We start from the raw sequence: 18,629 nt of genomic DNA on the forward strand, positions 1-18,629 counted from the left end.
CAGGCAGAGAGAGAGAGGAGGAAGCAGGCTCCCTGCTGAGCCGAGAGCCCGATGCGGGGCTGGATCCCAGGACCCTGGAATCATGACCTGAGCCGAAGGCAGAGGCTTTAACCTACTGAGCCACCCAGGCGCCCCTTTTTAAAAAGATTTTATTTATTTGACACAGAGAAAGAGCACAAGCAGGCGGAGCAGCAGGCAGAGGGAGAAGCAGGCTCTCCACGGAGCAGAGAGCCCAGTGCGGGATCCCAGAACCCTGGGATCATGATGTGAGCTGAAGACGGATGCTTAGCTTAACCGACTGAGCCACCCAGGTGCCGGGTCACGACTTGTTTCAAGAGAGTTCGCGTTCTCAAGCTTTAGCCAGGGCCCCGCCCCCAGGGTCTACTGTGTCGGAAGGTGTAGGTTGGGTCAGAGAACTCTGATTTTCATTAAGTTCACAGGTGATGATGATACTGCCTGTCGGGGGCTTACATTTGGGGATCAACGAATTAGGGAACATTTAATGATCCTACACAAAGGCCCCACAAGCGAGGCATTTTCATTATTCAATTTAAACCTCAGTCCCCAAAGCTCAGAGAGGTGAAGCAGGTCCCCCAGGGTTAAAGACTGGACCGCGTGCAGGAGATCTCTGAGTAGGTGGCTTCGTCCCAGGTGACCACAGAAATATGGGTGCGTCCCCTTTAAGAGGAGCTTGCGCACTACTGGACAGTATTTCTCCCTTGTCTTTCTCCTCCGGGCGTCTTTGCAGCTGCCAGGAAAAACCCGGAAGAGGCTCACTGCCTCGGTGGGTGCAGGGTACCAACTGCATTACCCAGAAGTCTGTGCTCGCCGCATCGACGCAGCGCCGATGACGGCCCGGAAAAGAGGCGTTGCCCGCCTCCCGGCGCGGCTGAGGAGGGACTTCCGGCGCCGCCATCGTGACGTCTTTTGCTTGTGCCGGCACTATCTGCCCGGGTGGTAAAGGCTCCGGGACCCGGGCGGGTCCGCTTCCCACGCGGCTCTTCGGAACCGAGGAAGGAAAGACGATAATACGCGCCTTTGTTGCCCTCCATGAGCGCCGTCGTGGGACCGGCTGCCTTGCGCGGAGGTGTCCCCTGGGGCTGCGCCCTTTCCGAGGCCTTCGCGTCCGCGCTCTGTCCCCGTACGCCCCCGGCCGCGGCGCCCTAAGCCTGTGCGCACCTTCACTCAGGGGCGACGGGCTCGGAGGGCGGCCCGAGGTCTCCCCGCCTAGTGGAGCTCCGGGGTTCTGGCTGAGCCCGCAGGGCCTGCTCCGTTTGCCCTCTTCTCACGACCCGGTTCTGTTCGCGGGATCCGGTGGCGGCCCTGGCGCTGATGGACGGGGCTCAGGTGAGCAGAGGGTTCCTCAGGCCCTCACCGACTCGGATGTAGGGGGTGGCGTGTTCAAGGACCTTCCTCGCTTTGCTCTCAGCGCTCCCTGCTGTCGAGCGGGAAGGCGGCGAAGGGAGGTCACTCCCGGCAGGTATGTGGCGGGGTCCCTGGTGCCCGCGTGGATGGGATGAGCTGTTCAAGGGTTTCCACGGTGCAGGAGCCAGCTGGCACAAATATTTGGGGTGGAGATGGATTCGGAGTGTCCCAGGAACCGGAGGTCCCTGTGACATCTGGTGAGGGCACACAGCGGGTGGTCAGGCGTCGGTCCTGGAATGGCCGCCCGAGGAGCTCGGCTTATGTTCTGATGGTAGTGGGAGCCATGGAAGATTCGGAACAAAGACGGAGGTAGCCTGGCTCAGGTGTTAACAGACTCCGTCTGGCTGCAGAGTGGAAAGTGGGGGGACATTGGTCTGGGCAGGAAGACCGGGTGAGTGTTAATGGTGGGTGGACCAGAGTGGGGGCAGTGGAGCTTAGGGAGGTGTAGGAGTTTGGTATCTACTTTTAAAGTAGGGCCCATTAGGCGTTCTGATGAGACATAGTGATACTCCGGGACTCTTTACTTTTGCCTCTGTCTGCATTGGCGTTTGGGCACCTGAAGCCGGGGATGGGGGGGGTCATTTCTAGCCCAGCGATCTGAATCCAGGCTGAATATTATGTAGAGACGTTCCTACTTCTGGCAGCCGATTGGATGAGGACGGAGGGGCGTATTGAGCCCAGAACAGCCTTGTGCAAATGCTGGGAGGTAAGATTGAGTTGGGTGTCCTCAAGGAACTGCAGATCTTAGTTGTCTCTCTTGGGAGTGGGGTCAGGAGGCAGGCAGGCATGGCAGGCTGAGGAGCTGGGCCTCATTCTGAGGGTGCTGAAAGGCATGGGAGATTTGGAGCAGTAGAGAGAGGTGACCTGACTCAGGTTTTAATGGACCTCCTTTGGCTGCTCTCTGGCTGAGAACAGAGCGGTGGGTGTGAGGGGCCACCTACCGCAGTAGTCTGTGAGTGTTGATGGTCACTGGCCCAGAGAGGTGGCTGAGGAGGGGAGACACGTTGGTGGATTTTGTATATGTTTTGTAAGCAGGGTAACCAGATTTTCTGGTGTGAAGGGTGAATGAGAGAAAGGGATGAGTTGTGGGTGACCCTGGGGGGGGTTGTCTGTTTTTTTTTTGTTTTGTTTTCCTTACTAGTTGAGTGATGGAAATGTCATCACCTGAGATAGGGAAGCTGGGAGCAGGAGTAATTGTCTGGGGTTCTGTTGGGAGGTAGGTTTTTCTCATGTTTAGTTTGAGAAGTCCCAGAGATTCCTTCGTTGACACATTGGGCTGGATGCAGGTTTTTCGTACTGGCAGAGGTACTGTTTGCAGAAGTTGCAAAGGTGGTGGCCAGTAGGGTGGAAGGGGGTGGAGCTGTGGGTTACATTTAGGAGGGAGTATCTCTAGGTCATGGCAGCAGTGCAGTTAATAACAAGAAAGTTGAAACTTGGGACCAAGGACTGGGTCTCTTGCTTAGGCCCTGGGTGACAGTGGTGCCTGTCACAAAGATACAAGAGCACTCTCCCCAGGGTTGTGCCCTGTAGGTGCATATGTTGTGGGCCAGAAGGCTGGTGGTCGTGATGGCGGTTCCAGCTGGGAAGAAGGGGTGGTTCAAAGAATGGTGTACGTGTTGGGAGAAGTGTGAACAGATGGCCTTAAGGTTGTGTCTGGGAGGCATGGCCTGGAGGACGGCCAGAGAGTTGGTGCCCTTCCCGGCAGACCCACAGCTTACACGGTATCTGTCTGCCCACCTGCCTGGCTCTGGGCGGCTCTCAGTGATCAGAGAGACAGGAGGGGAGAGCAGGCACTGGTGGCACCAAAGCCTGCTCTCTCGTCTGAGGTGGGAGGCCAAGAGGAGAGGCACCAGGGGTGGTTGTGTGAGTGGATCGACTGGGGGCCCCTGCTGCCTGTGGGCTCAACTGTCCCCCTTCGTGACAGGGCTGTGTGACCTTCGAGGATGTGTTCGTGTACTTTTCCCGGGAGGAGTGGGAGCTCCTTGAGGAAGCCCAGAGACTCCTGTATCGTGATGTGATGCTGGAGAACTTCGCACTTGTGTCCTCGCTGGGTAAGTCCCTGCTTTGTCTATTGGTATATGGCAAATTACCCCAAAATTTACTGGCTTAAAACAGTAAACATTCGTTGAGTATCGGGAACCTGGTCACTACTCACCTGGGCACTTTTTGCTAGACTCATGCCGTTTCAGTCAAGCTGTGAGCCGGGGCTCTGTTCTCATCTGAAGGCCAGTCAGAAAGAATCCACTTACAAATCCAGTCATGTGGTTGTTTGCAAGATTTAGTTTCTTGTGGTTTGTTGCACTGTGGGAATTAGTTCCTCTCTGGCTCGGCCAGTGGCCTCAGTTCCTTGTCATGTTGGCTTTTCTGTAGTGTAGCTCCTAATAGGGAGGCTGCCTTCCCTCTGAGTTAGTGAGTCAGAGTGAATGCCCAGAATGGAATCTGGCTTTTTTCTAACCTGAACTTCGAAGTGTCATCCCATTGTCCTTAGAGATGGGTCAGGCAGTCCTGTCTACAGACAGAGGAAGAGGCTTACACAAGGGCAGCAGAGCGGGAGGTGGACATTCTCAGGGCCATCTTATAGGCTGCCTTCCACAGGTCCTTGTTCCCTCCAGTGTCCCCGGGTTTGGTTATTCCCTGTTCCCTAGAGCCAGCTCAGTGATTCTTCTCCCTCCCTTCTTTGGTTCCCAGAGTAGGGAGGGCTGTGCGTGCCAGGGCTGGGATGTGTGCAGTGTCCCCTCGCTTGCGGGGCAGATCCAGCACTTTCTGCCCAAAGTCTGGCAGGAGTGGGTTCGGGGCTCGTGGCATTTTTGGTCCGTTCAGCAGGTTCGGCGTGGCTTGTGCACTCCCTGGCCACGTAACTGTCTGGATCCATGGTGCCTCAGTGTCCCAGCTGCTGGCCCTCGTCACGTAGTCAACATTCCTGGGGCCTGAACACTCCAGGAGTTACAGAAACTGTCATGGTCATTGCTCATGAATGTCTCAGGCTGTTCTGCTTCGAGGTTCTGTTCTTTAACACTGAATTTTCTTCTCTGTGGGGGGGGGGTCGTCTTCCTGGGCCATTCATCTGCCCTGTGTTTTCTTGACAACTTTACATCCCATGTAGTGGCCCAGTTGGAGAGGGTCAGAAAGCCCTGTGTGTCTGACATCACTCCAGCCGCATGGAGAGAGACCCAGAGGGGCCTGGCCCAGCAGAATGGGAGCTGGAGGAGTGGCGCGTTACTGCTGGGTTCAGATCATACGTTCAGCCTACTTTGTGTTCACCAGTGGTTTGTGTTTTTTTTTTTTTGCCAAGGCCTATAACGATACCCCATTTCTGTCTTTTCTTCCCCATTGTTGGCGCTTTGTCCACTTGTAATTCTCTTCTGTCTTCCGTCTCTTGACTCCTATCTCCCTTCTCTGGCTTCTGTGTCTCATTCATTCTTCTCTGCTCTGCAGTGCCAGCTGCTTCAATATGCAAGGTGTTGTGCAGCGATCCTTACATAGTCCTTAAGAACCAGCTGCTTATTCACAGTCATATTTTCCCGGGCCTGGACATGTCCTTCTGCGCAGAGCTCAGCTGGCACTGGCGGCCAAGGCCCTACCCCTGGAGGAGTGAGCCGGACTACCCTCCTCTGTGTGCTGTGTGCTGTACCACGTACCGCCGTTGTCTCTACCCACCTATTCTCCTTACTGTGACCTTCAGAGGCCTGGGACTTCCAGTGGGCCTTTCCTCACCCTGATCCTGGCTCCCTGGTCCCACCAGCAAGCCAGTGCTCTCATTCTTTGGCGTTTCACACACACATAAGTGAGGGGGCTGCTGCTGTCCACCAAAGTCAGTGTGTACCTCACCAGCATCTTCTTGCTTTCAGGTTGTTGGCGTGAAACCGATAATGAGGAGACTCTTTCTGAGCAGAGCATTTCTGTGGGAGTGTCGCAGCTCGGGACTCCTGAGTTGGGTGCATTTATCCAGAAAGCCCACCCATGTGAGGTGTGTGACCCACTCTTAAAAGACATCTTGCACTTGGCTGAACACCAGGGATCACAGCCCTTGCAGAGACTGTACACATGTGGCCCATGTGGGAGAGGATTCTCGTTCAGTGCAGACTTTCACCAGCACCACAAGCGATACAGTGAAGAGGATCTCTTCAGAGCAGATGCTGGTGGGGCCTCACACGGGAAGAACTGTGCAGCCCACATGTTATGGAGACCCCTTACTTGCAAGAAGGAAGGGATGGGCTTGTTGGACAGCTCTGGTCTCTTCCATTGCCAGACCACTGGCAGTGGGATGACTCCACACAACAGGACCGAGTTCATGGCAACTTTCCCACACAGCACCAGTCTTGGCCCACACCAGGGAGACCAGGATGGACTGGTGCTTTTCAGTTGCACTGACAGTGCGAAGGGCTTCCTGAATACCTTTACTCTCCGTGACAGCCAGCTAATTCGTACTGAAGTAAGACCCTGTAGATGCCCACCGTGTGGGAATCTGTCCAAGGAGAAATCAGCACTTATTAATCACAGGAAAGTTCACAGTGGAGAAATACCACATGTGTGTAAAGAGTGTGGGAAGGGTTTCATTCACTCGTCTCACTTAAAAATGCACCAGAGATTTCACGCTGGAAAAAGACATTACACATGCAGTGAGTGTGGGAAAGCCTTCAGCCGGAAAGACACACTTGTTCAGCACCAGAGAGTTCACACCGGAGAAAGGTCTTACGACTGCAGTGAGTGTGGAAAGGCCTACAGCAGAAGTTCCCACCTTGTTCAACACCAGAGGATTCACACTGGCGAAAGGCCTTATAAGTGTAGTGAGTGTGGAAAAGCCTTCAGCCGCAAAGACACACTCGTGCAACACCAGAGATTTCACACGGGAGAGAGACCTTATGAGTGCAGCGAATGTGGGAAATTCTTTAGCCAGAGCTCCCACCTTATTGAGCACTGGCGGATTCACACTGGGGCAAGGCCTTATGAGTGCATTGAATGTGGAAAGTTCTTTAGCCATAACTCGAGCCTCATTAAACATCGGAGGGTGCACACAGGAGCAAGGTCTTACGTGTGCAGCAAATGTGGGAAAGCTTTCAGCTGCAAAGACACTCTTGTTCAGCACCAGATAATTCACACTGGCGCAAGGCCTTATGAGTGCAGCGAGTGTGGGAAAGCCTTCAGCCGTAAAGACACTCTTGTGCAACACCAGAAAATCCATACTGGAGAAAGGCCTTACGAGTGTGGTGAATGTGGGAAATTTTTTAGCCATAGCTCCAACCTTATTGTACACCAGAGAATTCACACTGGAGCGAAGCCTTATGAGTGCAGTGAATGCGGAAAATGCTTTAGCCACAATTCCAGCCTCATTCTACACCAGAGAGTTCACACCGGCGCAAGGCCTTATGTGTGCAGTGAATGTGGGAAGGCCTACATCAGTAGCTCCCACCTTGTTCAGCACAAGAAGGTTCACACTGGAGCAAGACCTTATGAATGCAGCGAATGTGGGAAATTCTTTAGCCGAAACTCTAGCCTCATTCTACATCAGCGGGTTCACACTGGGGAAAAGCCGTACGTGTGCAGCGAATGTGGGAAAGCCTACAGTAGAAGTTCCCATCTTGTTCGGCACCAGAAAGTTCACACTGGAGAAAAGTCTCATGAGTGCAGCAGTTTTGGTGGTCCTTTAGCTACATCTCTTAAACTTGTTTAGTTCCAGAAAGCTCACAATAGAGAAAGGCCTTATGAATGTAGAATATGTTCCATCTCCTTGTTTGACTTGATAGGATTCACACCAGAGAAAATATCGGCAAGTACCCTTTGTGAGGGAACCAGCAGCCGGCCGGTGAGCCTCGTCCATTTGTACAGGTATCATGGGGACAGTCCCAGTCAGTACCGCATAGATGGGAAGCTTTCATGAGGTGCTTTGCACTTTCCAAACCATCCAGGGCTCTTGACACAGTTCTGTCACCACCAGTGCCTGTGGCGGAAGCCATCTAATTGCTCCCAGCTGTCCAAGGTCCCACAGTGTGTTGTCAGTCACTCCTGTTCTCTGGAGGGAATCATGAGTGTTCTGAGACCAGTGAGGCCCTCACTTCCTCCCCCATAACTGGATTCTGAGTGGACATGATCCTGCTCTGGCCAGAAGGATCTGAACTGGAGTCTGCTGGGATTTCCAGACAAGATTTCTCTTCATGAACAAGGTTGACTGTAAATGTAACCACTACGAACTCATTTGTCTTCTTCTGAGTCACCCAACTTTAGAACTGCTTGCCCCATGCTGGTCTGATCTGTGCAGTGACACAGGCCTGCTGTGGCAGTCTTTACCATTGTGTGTGTGGTGGGGTCTGATCGCTGTGTGTAGTGGATTAAGAAAAAGTTGGGTTCTTCCACCGTGAAGGGAAGAGCGCCTCTTGTCTGCACCAACTTCATGTGCCTCAGAAGGGTTAGCAGGATGGCAGAGAACAGATCTCAGTCTAGTTAGCCTAATTTGTATTATGCCCAAGGCTTGGTAGAAAAAAGCAAAGCACTTTGTGTGCCTCAGCGTACGGTCTGGAAGGCAAGATTTCCTGCGAGTCCAGAGTTCATTTCTGAGGAGGGCATAGTTGCTGTGAAGATCTCCAGTGCTTCTGGAAACGTGAATTGGGTCTCTCGTTCCTAGGGAATGTCCCATATTCCCCAGCACTTCTGAGGGATTTCTGTCTCCTAGATCTGCATAGGAGCCAGTCCCTGATGTCCAGAATCCCCTAGGGAAGTGTCACTGACTGGAAGGCCCACAGGGCAAGGCGGGGCTCATAATTGGTACAGAAACACTGAGATAGTGGAGTGGGGCTGAATGTGGCCAGTGCGAGGCTATGTGTCTCTTCTAGCAGAGGCGTCTGCAGATGTCCCTGTGATTTTTGTGGGATGAGAATGTAGAAATTCTCTGGACCCTCAGACATCTGTATCTCCTGTGGCCAAGGCCACTCAGTGTTTAAAGGTTTGTGGATTCCTGTATCTGCCTGGGCTGTTGGTGTTGTGGCCATCACTACACAGGCAGGAACCTCAGCATGGACGAAAGAGAGATCCAAGGGTAGGGCTTCTCTGACCCAGCTGGCATTCCTAGTGACTGGAGAGGACGTGGATTGCATTGCTCTCTGGTTTTTGCTGACATTCAGGTGGGGCTCATCCTCCTAAATTGGGAGGGGGATATGGGAGAACCAAGACAGTGGGCAGATGGGACTTTCTAAGAGGGATGGTAAATAGGGACTGGATGGGCAACGCTTAGTTCTCAAAAACTTTACTGCAGTGTTATTGACATGAAATGAACTGCACACATGAAAGTGTGAAATGTGTCCTGTTTCAGCATGTGTATATGCCTGTGAAACCATAACCACAGTGAACATAATGAACGTATTCGACACAACCAGAAGCTTCCTTGTGTCCCTTTATAATCCTTTTATCTCAGTCTTTCTAATACCCTTTCCCACAACTCATGAACAACAAGCATTTTCTAGAATTTTGTGTGGACAGAATCATTCGGTATATACATTGGGGGGAGTGGGGGCTGTAGCCCTTCTCACGGTCCATAACGGTTTTGAGATTACTGCGTCTCATCGCCTGTCTCCATAGGTCGTTCAGTTGTGCTGTGGAGGGTTTCTCCGTCGTATGCAGAGGCCGCCCCTGTTTCTCGTCCGTTCAGCTGTCAGTGGATGCTTGGGTTGTTCCCAGTGTGGGACTGTTCCAAAGAAAGCTGCTCTGAAGATCTCTGTGCAAGTTACCACTTAATAACATGTCGCTATATGAATGTGCCAGTTTGTCTATCTTTTCACCCACTGAGGGACGTCCTGGCTGCTTCCAAATTTGGCACTTAGGAGTAAACCTATAGTATACATTGTGTGTAGGTTTTGTGTGGATTTAAGTTTTCATCTCTTGGGTTCTAGCCAAGGAGTGTGATTTACTGGATTATGTAATAAGAGTATGTTTAGATTTGTAAGAAACTTTTTCTTTTAAAGATTTTATTTATTTGAGAGAGAGAGCACAGTGGGGGGAAGGGCAAAGGGAGAAGCAGACCCCCCACTGAGCAGGAAGCCTGATGTGGGCTTGACTCCAGGACCCTGGCTTCCTGACCTGAGCCGAAGGCAGATGCTTAACCAACTGAGCCACCCTGGCGCCCCTGTAAGAAACTGTCTTGCACAGTGGCGGTACCATTTCACACTCCCACCAGCAGTGAATGATTATCTCTGTTGCTCCCCATCCGCATCAGCATTTGGTTGGTGTCAGTGTTTTGGAATTTGGCCATTGTGATAGGTGTGTAATGGTAGGTCATTGTTGCTTTAATTTGAAATTCCCTAACGACAAGTAGTATCATTTTCGTATTCATATTTCATATCAAACTGTCTTTTGCAGAGCAGAATTTTAATTTTAGTCAAGTTCAAATCACCCAGTTTTTCTTAAGGATTGTATTTGGTGTTGTCTATAAAGCATTGCCAAATCCAAGGTCACCTGCATTTTGCTCAATGTTATCGTCTAGGTCTTCTGTAGTTTTGTGTTTTGCATTTAGGTCTCTTACCCATTTTGAGAAAATATTTGTGCAAGTATAAATTCTATATCTAGATCATATTTTTAAAAAGATTTTGTTTATCTGAGAGGGAATACACAAGCCAGGAGAGGAGCAGAGGAAAAGGGAGAAGCAGACTCTCCAATGAGCAGGGCACCCGATGCAGGGCTCAATCCCAGGACCCTGAGATTGTGACCCACGACAAAGGCAGATGCTTACTCCTTAACCTCCTGAGCCATCCAGGTGCTTCTAGATCAGTTTTGTTTTTTTTTTTTTTTTAAATGAGGATGTTCACTAGTTCAAGCACCATTTGATGAAAAGACTGTCTCTACTGAATTGCCTTTGCTCCTTTGTCAACAGCCAGTTGCCTGTTTCTGCTGATCTGTTCTTAGACTCTGTTCCAGATTTTCCATAATTGAGATAATCCTGTGGGTGTGGGGTGGGCTTTGGTTGGGGGGTAATTATATGGTATAACCCATTAGATGATCTTCAGATGTAAAACTAATCTTGCATTTCCTGGGACAAATCCCACTTGGTCATGGTTTATGCTCCTTTGTGTGTGTTGCCAAGTCAGTTTCCTGATAACTTTGTTAGTGTATTTTGCATCTGTATTGATGAGAGAGAACAGTTTTGTAGATTTCTTTTTTTTTTTTTTAAGATTTTATTTATTTATATGACACAGAGAGAGAGATCACAAGTAGGGAGAGAGGCAGGCTCCCCGCTGACCAGAGAGCCCAATGCAGGGCTCGATCCTAGGACCCTGAGACCATGACCTGAGCGGAAGGCAGGGGCTTAACCCACTGAGCCCCCCAGGCGTCCCTGGTTTTGTAGATTTCTTGTGCTGTCTTTGTGTGACTTTGCTATCAGAGGAATCCTGATCTCATAGAAAAAGTTGGGAGTATTTCCTCCTTTATTTTCTGGAAGGATGGAAGAGTTTTTGAAAGATTAGTGATGGATTTCCTTAAATATTTGCTAGAATTCCTTAGTGAAGGCACTTGACCTTAGAATGTTCTTGTGGGAAGGCTTTCAATAAATTTTTAGTAAAAATTTGCTTAATATAGAACTAAGTAGATTTTGTACTTGTGTCAGTTTTGGATAATTGGTGTCCTTTAAGGAATTTTTCCATTTCAACCAAATTGTCCAATTTGGGAAGACAAAGACTTTTTATTTTTTATTTATTTATTTTTTTTTTTAAAAGATTTTATTTGTTTATTTGACAGACAGAGATCACAAGTAGGCAGAGAAGCAGGCATAGAGAGAGAGGAAGGGAAGCAGGTTCTCCGCTGAGCAGAGAGCCCGATGCGGGGCTTGATCCCAGGACCCTGAGACCATGACCTGAGCCAAAGGCAGAGGCTTAACCCACTGAGCCACCCAGGCACCCCGACAAAGACTTTTTAATATTCCTTTTTGATACTTTTATTTTTTTAGGGTGAGTAGTATCTTCATTTCTGCTTTTGTTAACTTGTTTTCTTTGCCTGCCTCACATTTTGTCAATTTTGTTGATTTTTTTTTTTTCTTAAGGTTTATTTATTTATTGGAGAGAGAGAGCATGAGCTGGTGTGGGGGCGTGGGGAGTTGTGCAGATGGAGAGGGAAAGAGAGTAATCTTTTGCAGGCAGAGAGAGAGAGAGAGAGGGAAGCAGGCTCTCCGCTGAGCAGAGAGCCCGATGCGGGGCTCGATCCCAGGACCCTGAGATCATGACCTGAGCCGAAGGCAGCGGCTTAACCCACTGAGCCATCCAGGCGCCCCAATTTTGTTGATCTTTTGAAAGAACTAATTTTTAAGTTCATGGTTTTTTTAGTTGCAGCATGACTGGCATACAATATATAAGTCTCAGGTGTACAACATATTGCTTCAGCATTCGTGTACATGACAGAATGGTCACCACAGTGGTTAGCATCCCAGAAACAGTGTTGTTACAGTATTACTGAGCTGCGCTGCCCATGACATCCCTGTGCCTTATTTCACAATGGGAAGATTGTCCCTCTTGGTCCTCTTTGGCTTTTTCATCTACCCCGATCCCCCTTCCCTTTAGCAACTATCCATCCTTCTCTGTATCTGTGAGGCTGTTTCTGTTTCATTTGTTCTTTTTTTTTTTTTTTTTTTTTTTTTGCATTTTATATTCCACATGTAAGTGAAGTCGTAGGGTATTTGTCTTTGTGTGATTTATTTCACTTAGCATCATACTGTCTGGGTCCATCCACGTCTCAAATGGCAGTATTTCATTCTTTTTTATAGCTGAGTCATAAACCACCGTATATATAGCTAGGTAGATAGATATTTATATAGAGAGAGAACTAGATAGATATGTAACTCCACACACATACCACACCTTTATCCATCTGCTTATCATTGGACATCCCGGTTGCCTCCATGTCATGGCTGTTGTAATGTTGTGATGACATAGACGTACATATGGCTTTTTGGATATATGTTTTTTAATGTCTCCTCGTTGCTTCACTTTCTTCAGATAAATGCCTAGAAGTGGAATTTCCAGATCATATCATATAGTTTCATATGTTTTTCATAGTGGCTGCACCGATTTACATTCCCACCCACAGTGCACAACTGTTCCCTTTTCTCTACATCCTCGCCGATACCTCTTCTCATCTTTTTGATAAGGGCTGTTCTGACAAGTGTGAGGTGATGCCTCATTATGGTTTGGATTTGCATTTCCCTGATGCTGGTGTTGAACAACTTTTTATGTGCCTGCTGTTCATCTGTGTGCCTGCTGTTCATCTGTGTGTCATCTTTGGAAAAGATGTTCAGGTCCTCTGCCTATTTTTGAGTAGATTTTTATATTGAATTTCTGAGTTCTTCGTATATTTTTGATGTTAGCTCCTTATCGGATGTGTAATTTGTGAGTATCTTCTCCCATTCCATGGGTCGCCTTTTCGTTGTCGATCGTTTGCTTGCTGTGCAGACGCTTTTCCGTTGGTGTCCCATTTGTGTATTTTCACTTTTGTTGTCCTTACCTGAGGAGACATCCAAAAACATATACCCAAAAACATACTGCCTGTGTTTTCTTCTGGGAATTTTATACTTCCAGGTCTTATATTTAAGTCTTTAGCCCATTTTGAGTTCAGTTTTGTATATGGTATAATAAAATGACCCAATTTCATTGTTTTTCATGTAGCTGTCCAGTGTTCCCAACACTGTTTATTAAATATGGTGTCTATTCTTCATTCTATATTCTTGTCTTTTTGTCATAGCTTAATTGACCATGTAAGTGTGGGTTTATTTATGGGATTTCTGTTCTGTTTCATTGTTCTGTGTCTGTGTTGTGTCAGTACCAGACTTTTGATTGCTATAGATGCGTAGTATAGTTTGAAATCTGGGAGCCTGGTATCCCAGCTTTGTTCTTCTTCCTCAGGATTCCTTTGACTGTTTGGGGTCCTTTGTGGTTTCATGCAAATTTTAGGATTATTCTGTGACAAATACCATTGGTATTTTGGTAGGGATTGTGTTGAATTTGTAGATTGCCTTCAGTAGTATGGACATTTTAAGTGTTAATTTTTCTAATCCATGAGTGTGGATTATCTGTCCATCATTTATTTGTGTTGTCTTTAATTTCTTTCATCATTGTCTTGGTAGTTTTTAGAGGACAGGCTTTTCACCTCGGTTAAATTTATTACTTGATATTTTATTCTTTTTGATGCAGTTGTAAATGGGATTCTTTTCTTTTCTTTTCTTTTCTTTTTAAAGATTTTTATTTATTTGACAGACAGATCACAAGTAGGCAGAGAGGCAGGCAGAGAGAGAGAGGAGGAGGAGGCAGGCTCCCTGCTGAGCAGAGAGCCCAATGTGAGGCTCGATCCCAGGACCCTGGGATCATGACCTGAGCCAAAGGCAGAGGCTTTAACCACTGAGCCACCCAGGCGCCCCAGGATTATTTTCTTAATTTTTTTCGGATAGTTTGTTATTAGTGTATACAAATGCAACAGATTTCTATATATTGATTATGTATCCTGCAAATTTACTGTATTCATTTATTAGTTCCAGTAGTTTTTGGGTGAAGGTTTTCAGGTTTTATATGTGCAGTCCGTCGTCTGTGACTAGTGATACTTTTATTTCTTTCCAATTTGCATGCCTCTTCTTTCCTCTTGTTCGTTTGCTGTGGCTAGGACTTCCAGTACTGATCTAATTAAAGTGGCAAGACTGGCATCCTTGCCTTGTGCCTGATCTTAGAGCAAAAGCTTTCAACTTTTCACTGTTAAGTATGATGTTAGCTGTGGGTTTGTCGTATATGGCCTTTATTCTATTGAAGTACATTTCTTCTACATTCATATTTTTTTAGAGTTTTCGTCATAAATCGATATTGAATTTTGTCACGTGCTTTTTCTGCACCTACTGAGATGATCATATAGTTTTATACCTTATTTTGTTAATGTGGCGTATCACGTTGATTGATTGGCTGATGTCGAACCTTCCTTGCATCCCTAGAATAAATCCCACTTGATCATGATTAATTATACATTACATTATACATTATACATTAATTATACATTACATTAATATTAATGTATTGTTGAACTCAGTTTGCTAATATTTTGTTGAAGTCTTTTGCATGCGTGATCATTGTAATGTCTTTCTTGTAGTGTTTTTCTGTGGTTTAGTTATCAAGTTTTGTGTGTGCATGTGTGTTTCTGTTTTCTAATTTCAGTAAGCTTTTTTTTCCTAATCTTTATCATTTTTCTTTCTTATCCTTGGTTTGGGATTAGTTTTTCATTGTTTTCATTAGTTTTCTCATTTTCTTTTTTTTTTTAACATAGATGTTTAAGTTATTGACATCTTTCTTCATTTTAATAAGCTGTTTAAAGCTGTACATTTACCTCTAATCATTTAGTTTTGCTGTGCCACATTGACTTTTATATTAACATTTTTACTTTTATCAAGCTCAAAATACTTACATCTAAAAATTTTCTCTTGTGGTTTCTCTATTTACTCATAGGATCTTTGGTAGTATGTGATTTAATAAAACCCTATTAAATTTTCAGGGCTGGTATCACAGAGCAGGAGGAATGCTTCTGATCGTTCAGTCAGGAGCCCAGGTGTTATAATTAAGGCTTGAAATAGAGAAAATGTATTTGTTATTTTAAATATATTACATTCTGAGAAAGAGACTGAGCAATGGTGTCAGTTTTGTGTTTTTTTTTTTAAGATTTTATTTATTTATTTGAGAGGCAGAGATCACAAGTAGGCAGAGAGGCAGGCAGAGAGAGAGAGGTGGAAGCAGGCTCCCTGCCGAGCAGAGAGTCCGATGTGGGGCTCTATCCCAGGACCCTGGGATCATGACCTGAGCTGAAGGCGGAGGCTTTAACCCACTGAGCCACCCAGGCACCCTATGGTGTCAGTTTTTAATGTAGAAAGAGTAACCCATTCTATCAGGAATTGATGAGGACGACTGTCGGTTAATTCATCTTGGTTATTAGGTACTTTTTCCTTCCTCAGAGCACCCTCATTGATCTGGCTTGAGGTGTTTTCTTTGTCTTGGTTTTGTTTCATAAGATGGCACAATCCTTTTCCCAGTGTTGCTTCTATTTACAGTATCTACAGGTATCTTTGTCAGTAAGTGGTTGGTTGGGAAGTGGGCCATTATCTGTTTGACCTCCAGGGACACAATTTAGAGTGGGTCCTGTCCTGTTTTTATTCTGGAGCCCTTTCAAAATATGCTGCTATGTGCTAGAGTTCCTCTAAAGGGACTATTTATTATTCTAATTTCTGTAAGTGCTTATTGACCATTCACAGATCAGTAAAGACACAACAGAACAACTTCCTTTTTCCTTCTTATCTTTCTGGCAACTCTGTAAGTATTGTGTGTTCCTCTCCCTACACAGGCTGTTACTGCACAATGTTTTCAGGTATTAAAAATAGTCACATTTTGGGACCAAACCGAGAATGAAGCCAAGGTTGCAGTCTCTGCTTCGTTCTCTAACTCGCTAGACTCCGTGACTCTTGCTCAGACTTCACTGATCTTAACTCTCCCCCTACTTGTCACAGATATATTTCTCTAGAACGATTTTTGCCATTTTCCTTGAAAAACATTTTTAATAGCATTCAATAATACCAATTTCACAAGTGTTTTTCCAGAGATAATCTCCACTCTCTGTGCATTTACCGTTGCTGCAGTTACAGATGAAATGATAATCACTAACCATCAAAGAGACGAGCCTATGGATACTCAACTCTTTTATCTCAGGGATAGGATGTCCTCCTGTTGCATACATGGCCAAGTTGTCAGGAAGGCATACACTGTTCAGGTAGAAGATGGCAGGTAAGAAGTCTTTTTTTCAGATAGGTTTCAGAGTCTTAAAGACATGGGACATATCTCAGATATACAGTAATAAATATTATGTGAATTGAAGTATTGTTCTCTAGGTTGGAACACCAACCTGACCACACAGTCAGGAGGAATGTTTTCAGTGGGAATCAGAGGCGCATCCTCACCCTTTCTAACTGCTTCAGGGCCTCCTCAAACCCCTCTTTCAATTTCCCCACCACAGCCCTGTCTGGAGGCCCTTCCTCCCTTCCACCTCCCCTCCCCTCCCCCTCTTCCCTCCCTCCCGATCTAGTTAGTTAGTTAGCTGGTTGGTTAGTCAGGGGCAAAGGGAGAGAATCTCAAACAGATTCTGTATGCTGAGCATGGATCTCCAGGCAAGGCTGGATCTCATGACCCTGAGATCAAGGCCTGAGTTGAAATCGAGACCCACACTTAAAGGACTGAGCCACCCAGGCACCCCTGGAAGTTTTTCTTTTCTTTCCTTTTTTTTTTTTTTTTTTTTTTTTTTAGTTTATTTATTTATTTGACACACAGAGATCACAAGTAGGCAGAGAGGCAGAGGGAGAGAGAGGAGGAAGCAGGCTCCCCGCTGAGCAGAGAGCCCGATGTGGGGCTCTATCCCAGGACCCTGGGATCATGACCTGAGCCGAAGGCAGAGACGTAACCCACTGAGCCACCCAGGCGGCCCTTTGGAAGTTTTTCTTATTGAAACTATTGGAGCCTGTAAAAAGGATTCTAAAGGGTCAGTGTTCTGGTCTTTGGCAAGCAACAAGGTAGCCGAGAGCTACTTGGGGCGGCGAGTAACATCACGGTGTGCTGTGTCCCTTTCTGTGCAGGCCTTTGGAAATACGCTGCGATTCCCGGAACCTGGAACAACAGGTCTCCGGACCTTCCTGTGAAAGCTGCCTATCGCCCCTTTAAGAACCAGCAAAGCCGGGGCGCCTGGGTGGCTCAGTAGGTTGAAGCCTCTACCTTCGGCTCGGGTCATGGTCTCCGGGTCCTGGGATCGAGCCCCGCGTCGGGCTCCCTGCTTGGCGGGGCGCCTGCTTCTCTCTCTCTCTCTGCCTGCCTCTCTGCCTACTTGTGATCTCTCTCTGCATCAAATAAATAAATTAAAAAAAAAAAAAAAAAAAGAAAAGAAAAGAACCAGCAAAGCCCCGCCCCCTGTAGAACCCGGAACTCCATTTCTCAGAGCTCTGGGTACTTCGCCGAGCCTTTATCCTCTGTCAGGAACGACCTACGGTTTGCGTCTGCGCAGTAGCGGCGCCGAAACTACATTACCCAGAAGGCCGTGCGGCCGCAGCGGCGGAGACGGACCCCCTCTCCAGGTGTCCGTGCGTGCGCTTCGGGCGGGGGCGGGACTTCAGACGACGCTTCTGTAGTGTCCGGTTCTGCTGTTGTTCTCGGGACCTTTTCTGGTTTAATGCGACCAGAGTCGTGACTGAAGTACGTGGAAAGCGCGGGGAGAGGCGTCGTCCCCGCCGCGGAGGCCGCTGCGAGGCTCTCCCGTCTCTGCCCGGACGCCCGCCGCTCCCCGTCCCGCTCTTCCCGCCGTTCGTTGGCGGAGGCCGCGCCGATGAAGCCGGCTCAGGTGGGTGCTGCGACCCCCGGGCCCGCAGCCTCCCGCTCCCCGCCCCGAGTGCTGCAGCCGGATGGAGGGGCGCCCGCGCAGCTCCCCGCAGCCGGGCCGGCGGGGCGGGAGCAGAGGGCGCCCCGGCGTGCGGTCCCGGCTCCGTCGGTGCGGTGGGGCGTGGCGGGGGAGGGTCCGGCAGGTGCTCCTGAGTCGGGGCTGGGGGTGAGGGTGACCGGGCTCTCGCGGGTGCGGGGAGCGGAGGGCGAGGCGGAGTGCCGCATGCAGTGGCAGCGTGGGCAGCCGGGTCCGCCGAAGGTCGGAAGGGGCGGGGATGGGAGGGCCCTGCGCAGAGTCACGAGGTTAAGGCAAGGGAGAGCAGGACGGTGACGGGAGCAGAGACAGCGGAGGACACACTGCAGACCCCCGCCCCTGGGGGCAGCTCTTTTTTTTTTTTTTTTTTAACATTTTTTATTTATTTATTTGAGAGAAGAGAGAGACAGTGAGAGAGAGCATGAGCGAGGAGAAGGTCAGAGGGAGAAGCAGACTCCCCGTGGAGCTGGGAGCCTGATGTGGGACTCGATCCCGGGACTCCAGGATCATGACCTGAGCCGAAGGCAGTCGCTCAACCAACTGAGCCACCCAGGCGCCCCCCGGGGGCAGTTCTGATGGCGGCTGGGCCAGGGCGAGAGCGGCGGCGGGAGATGCGATGAGATCCTGCGTGGAGTCCACAACGGAACCCACGGCGTTTCGGGCCGCATCACCCACACCTGTGAGGAGAGCTAGCGAGCGAAGGGCTATATCCAGGCTTCTTGGCCTGAACATCTAAAGGGTGGAGGCGGGGGAGCGAGCCCAGG

At 48.4% G+C, this 18,629-nt stretch overlaps 1 protein-coding gene across 2 annotated transcripts; it reads left to right on the forward strand.

Annotated features, from left to right (window-relative positions):
- The first annotated feature begins 943 nt into the window (after window positions 1-943).
- Window positions 944-10,046, forward strand: ZNF304 (zinc finger protein 304). Of its 2 annotated transcripts, XM_047710672.1 has the most exons (4): window positions 944-1,347; window positions 3,350-3,476; window positions 5,274-6,769; window positions 6,854-10,046. In XM_047710672.1, the coding sequence occupies exons 1-4, from the start codon at window positions 1,333-1,335 to the stop codon at window positions 7,094-7,096; spliced, it is 1,881 nt and encodes a 626-aa protein (XP_047566628.1). In that variant the 5' UTR covers window positions 944-1,332; the 3' UTR covers window positions 7,097-10,046. The 2 variants fall into 2 exon arrangements, with proteins under 2 accessions (XP_047566628.1, XP_047566627.1); XM_047710671.1 differs by having other exon boundaries at window positions 5,274-10,046.
- The last annotated feature ends 8,583 nt before the right edge of the window (window positions 10,047-18,629 follow it).

This window comes from Lutra lutra, chromosome 17 (genome assembly GCF_902655055.1).
Source record: "Lutra lutra chromosome 17, mLutLut1.2, whole genome shotgun sequence".
Lineage (NCBI taxonomy): Eukaryota > Metazoa > Chordata > Mammalia > Carnivora > Mustelidae > Lutra > Lutra lutra.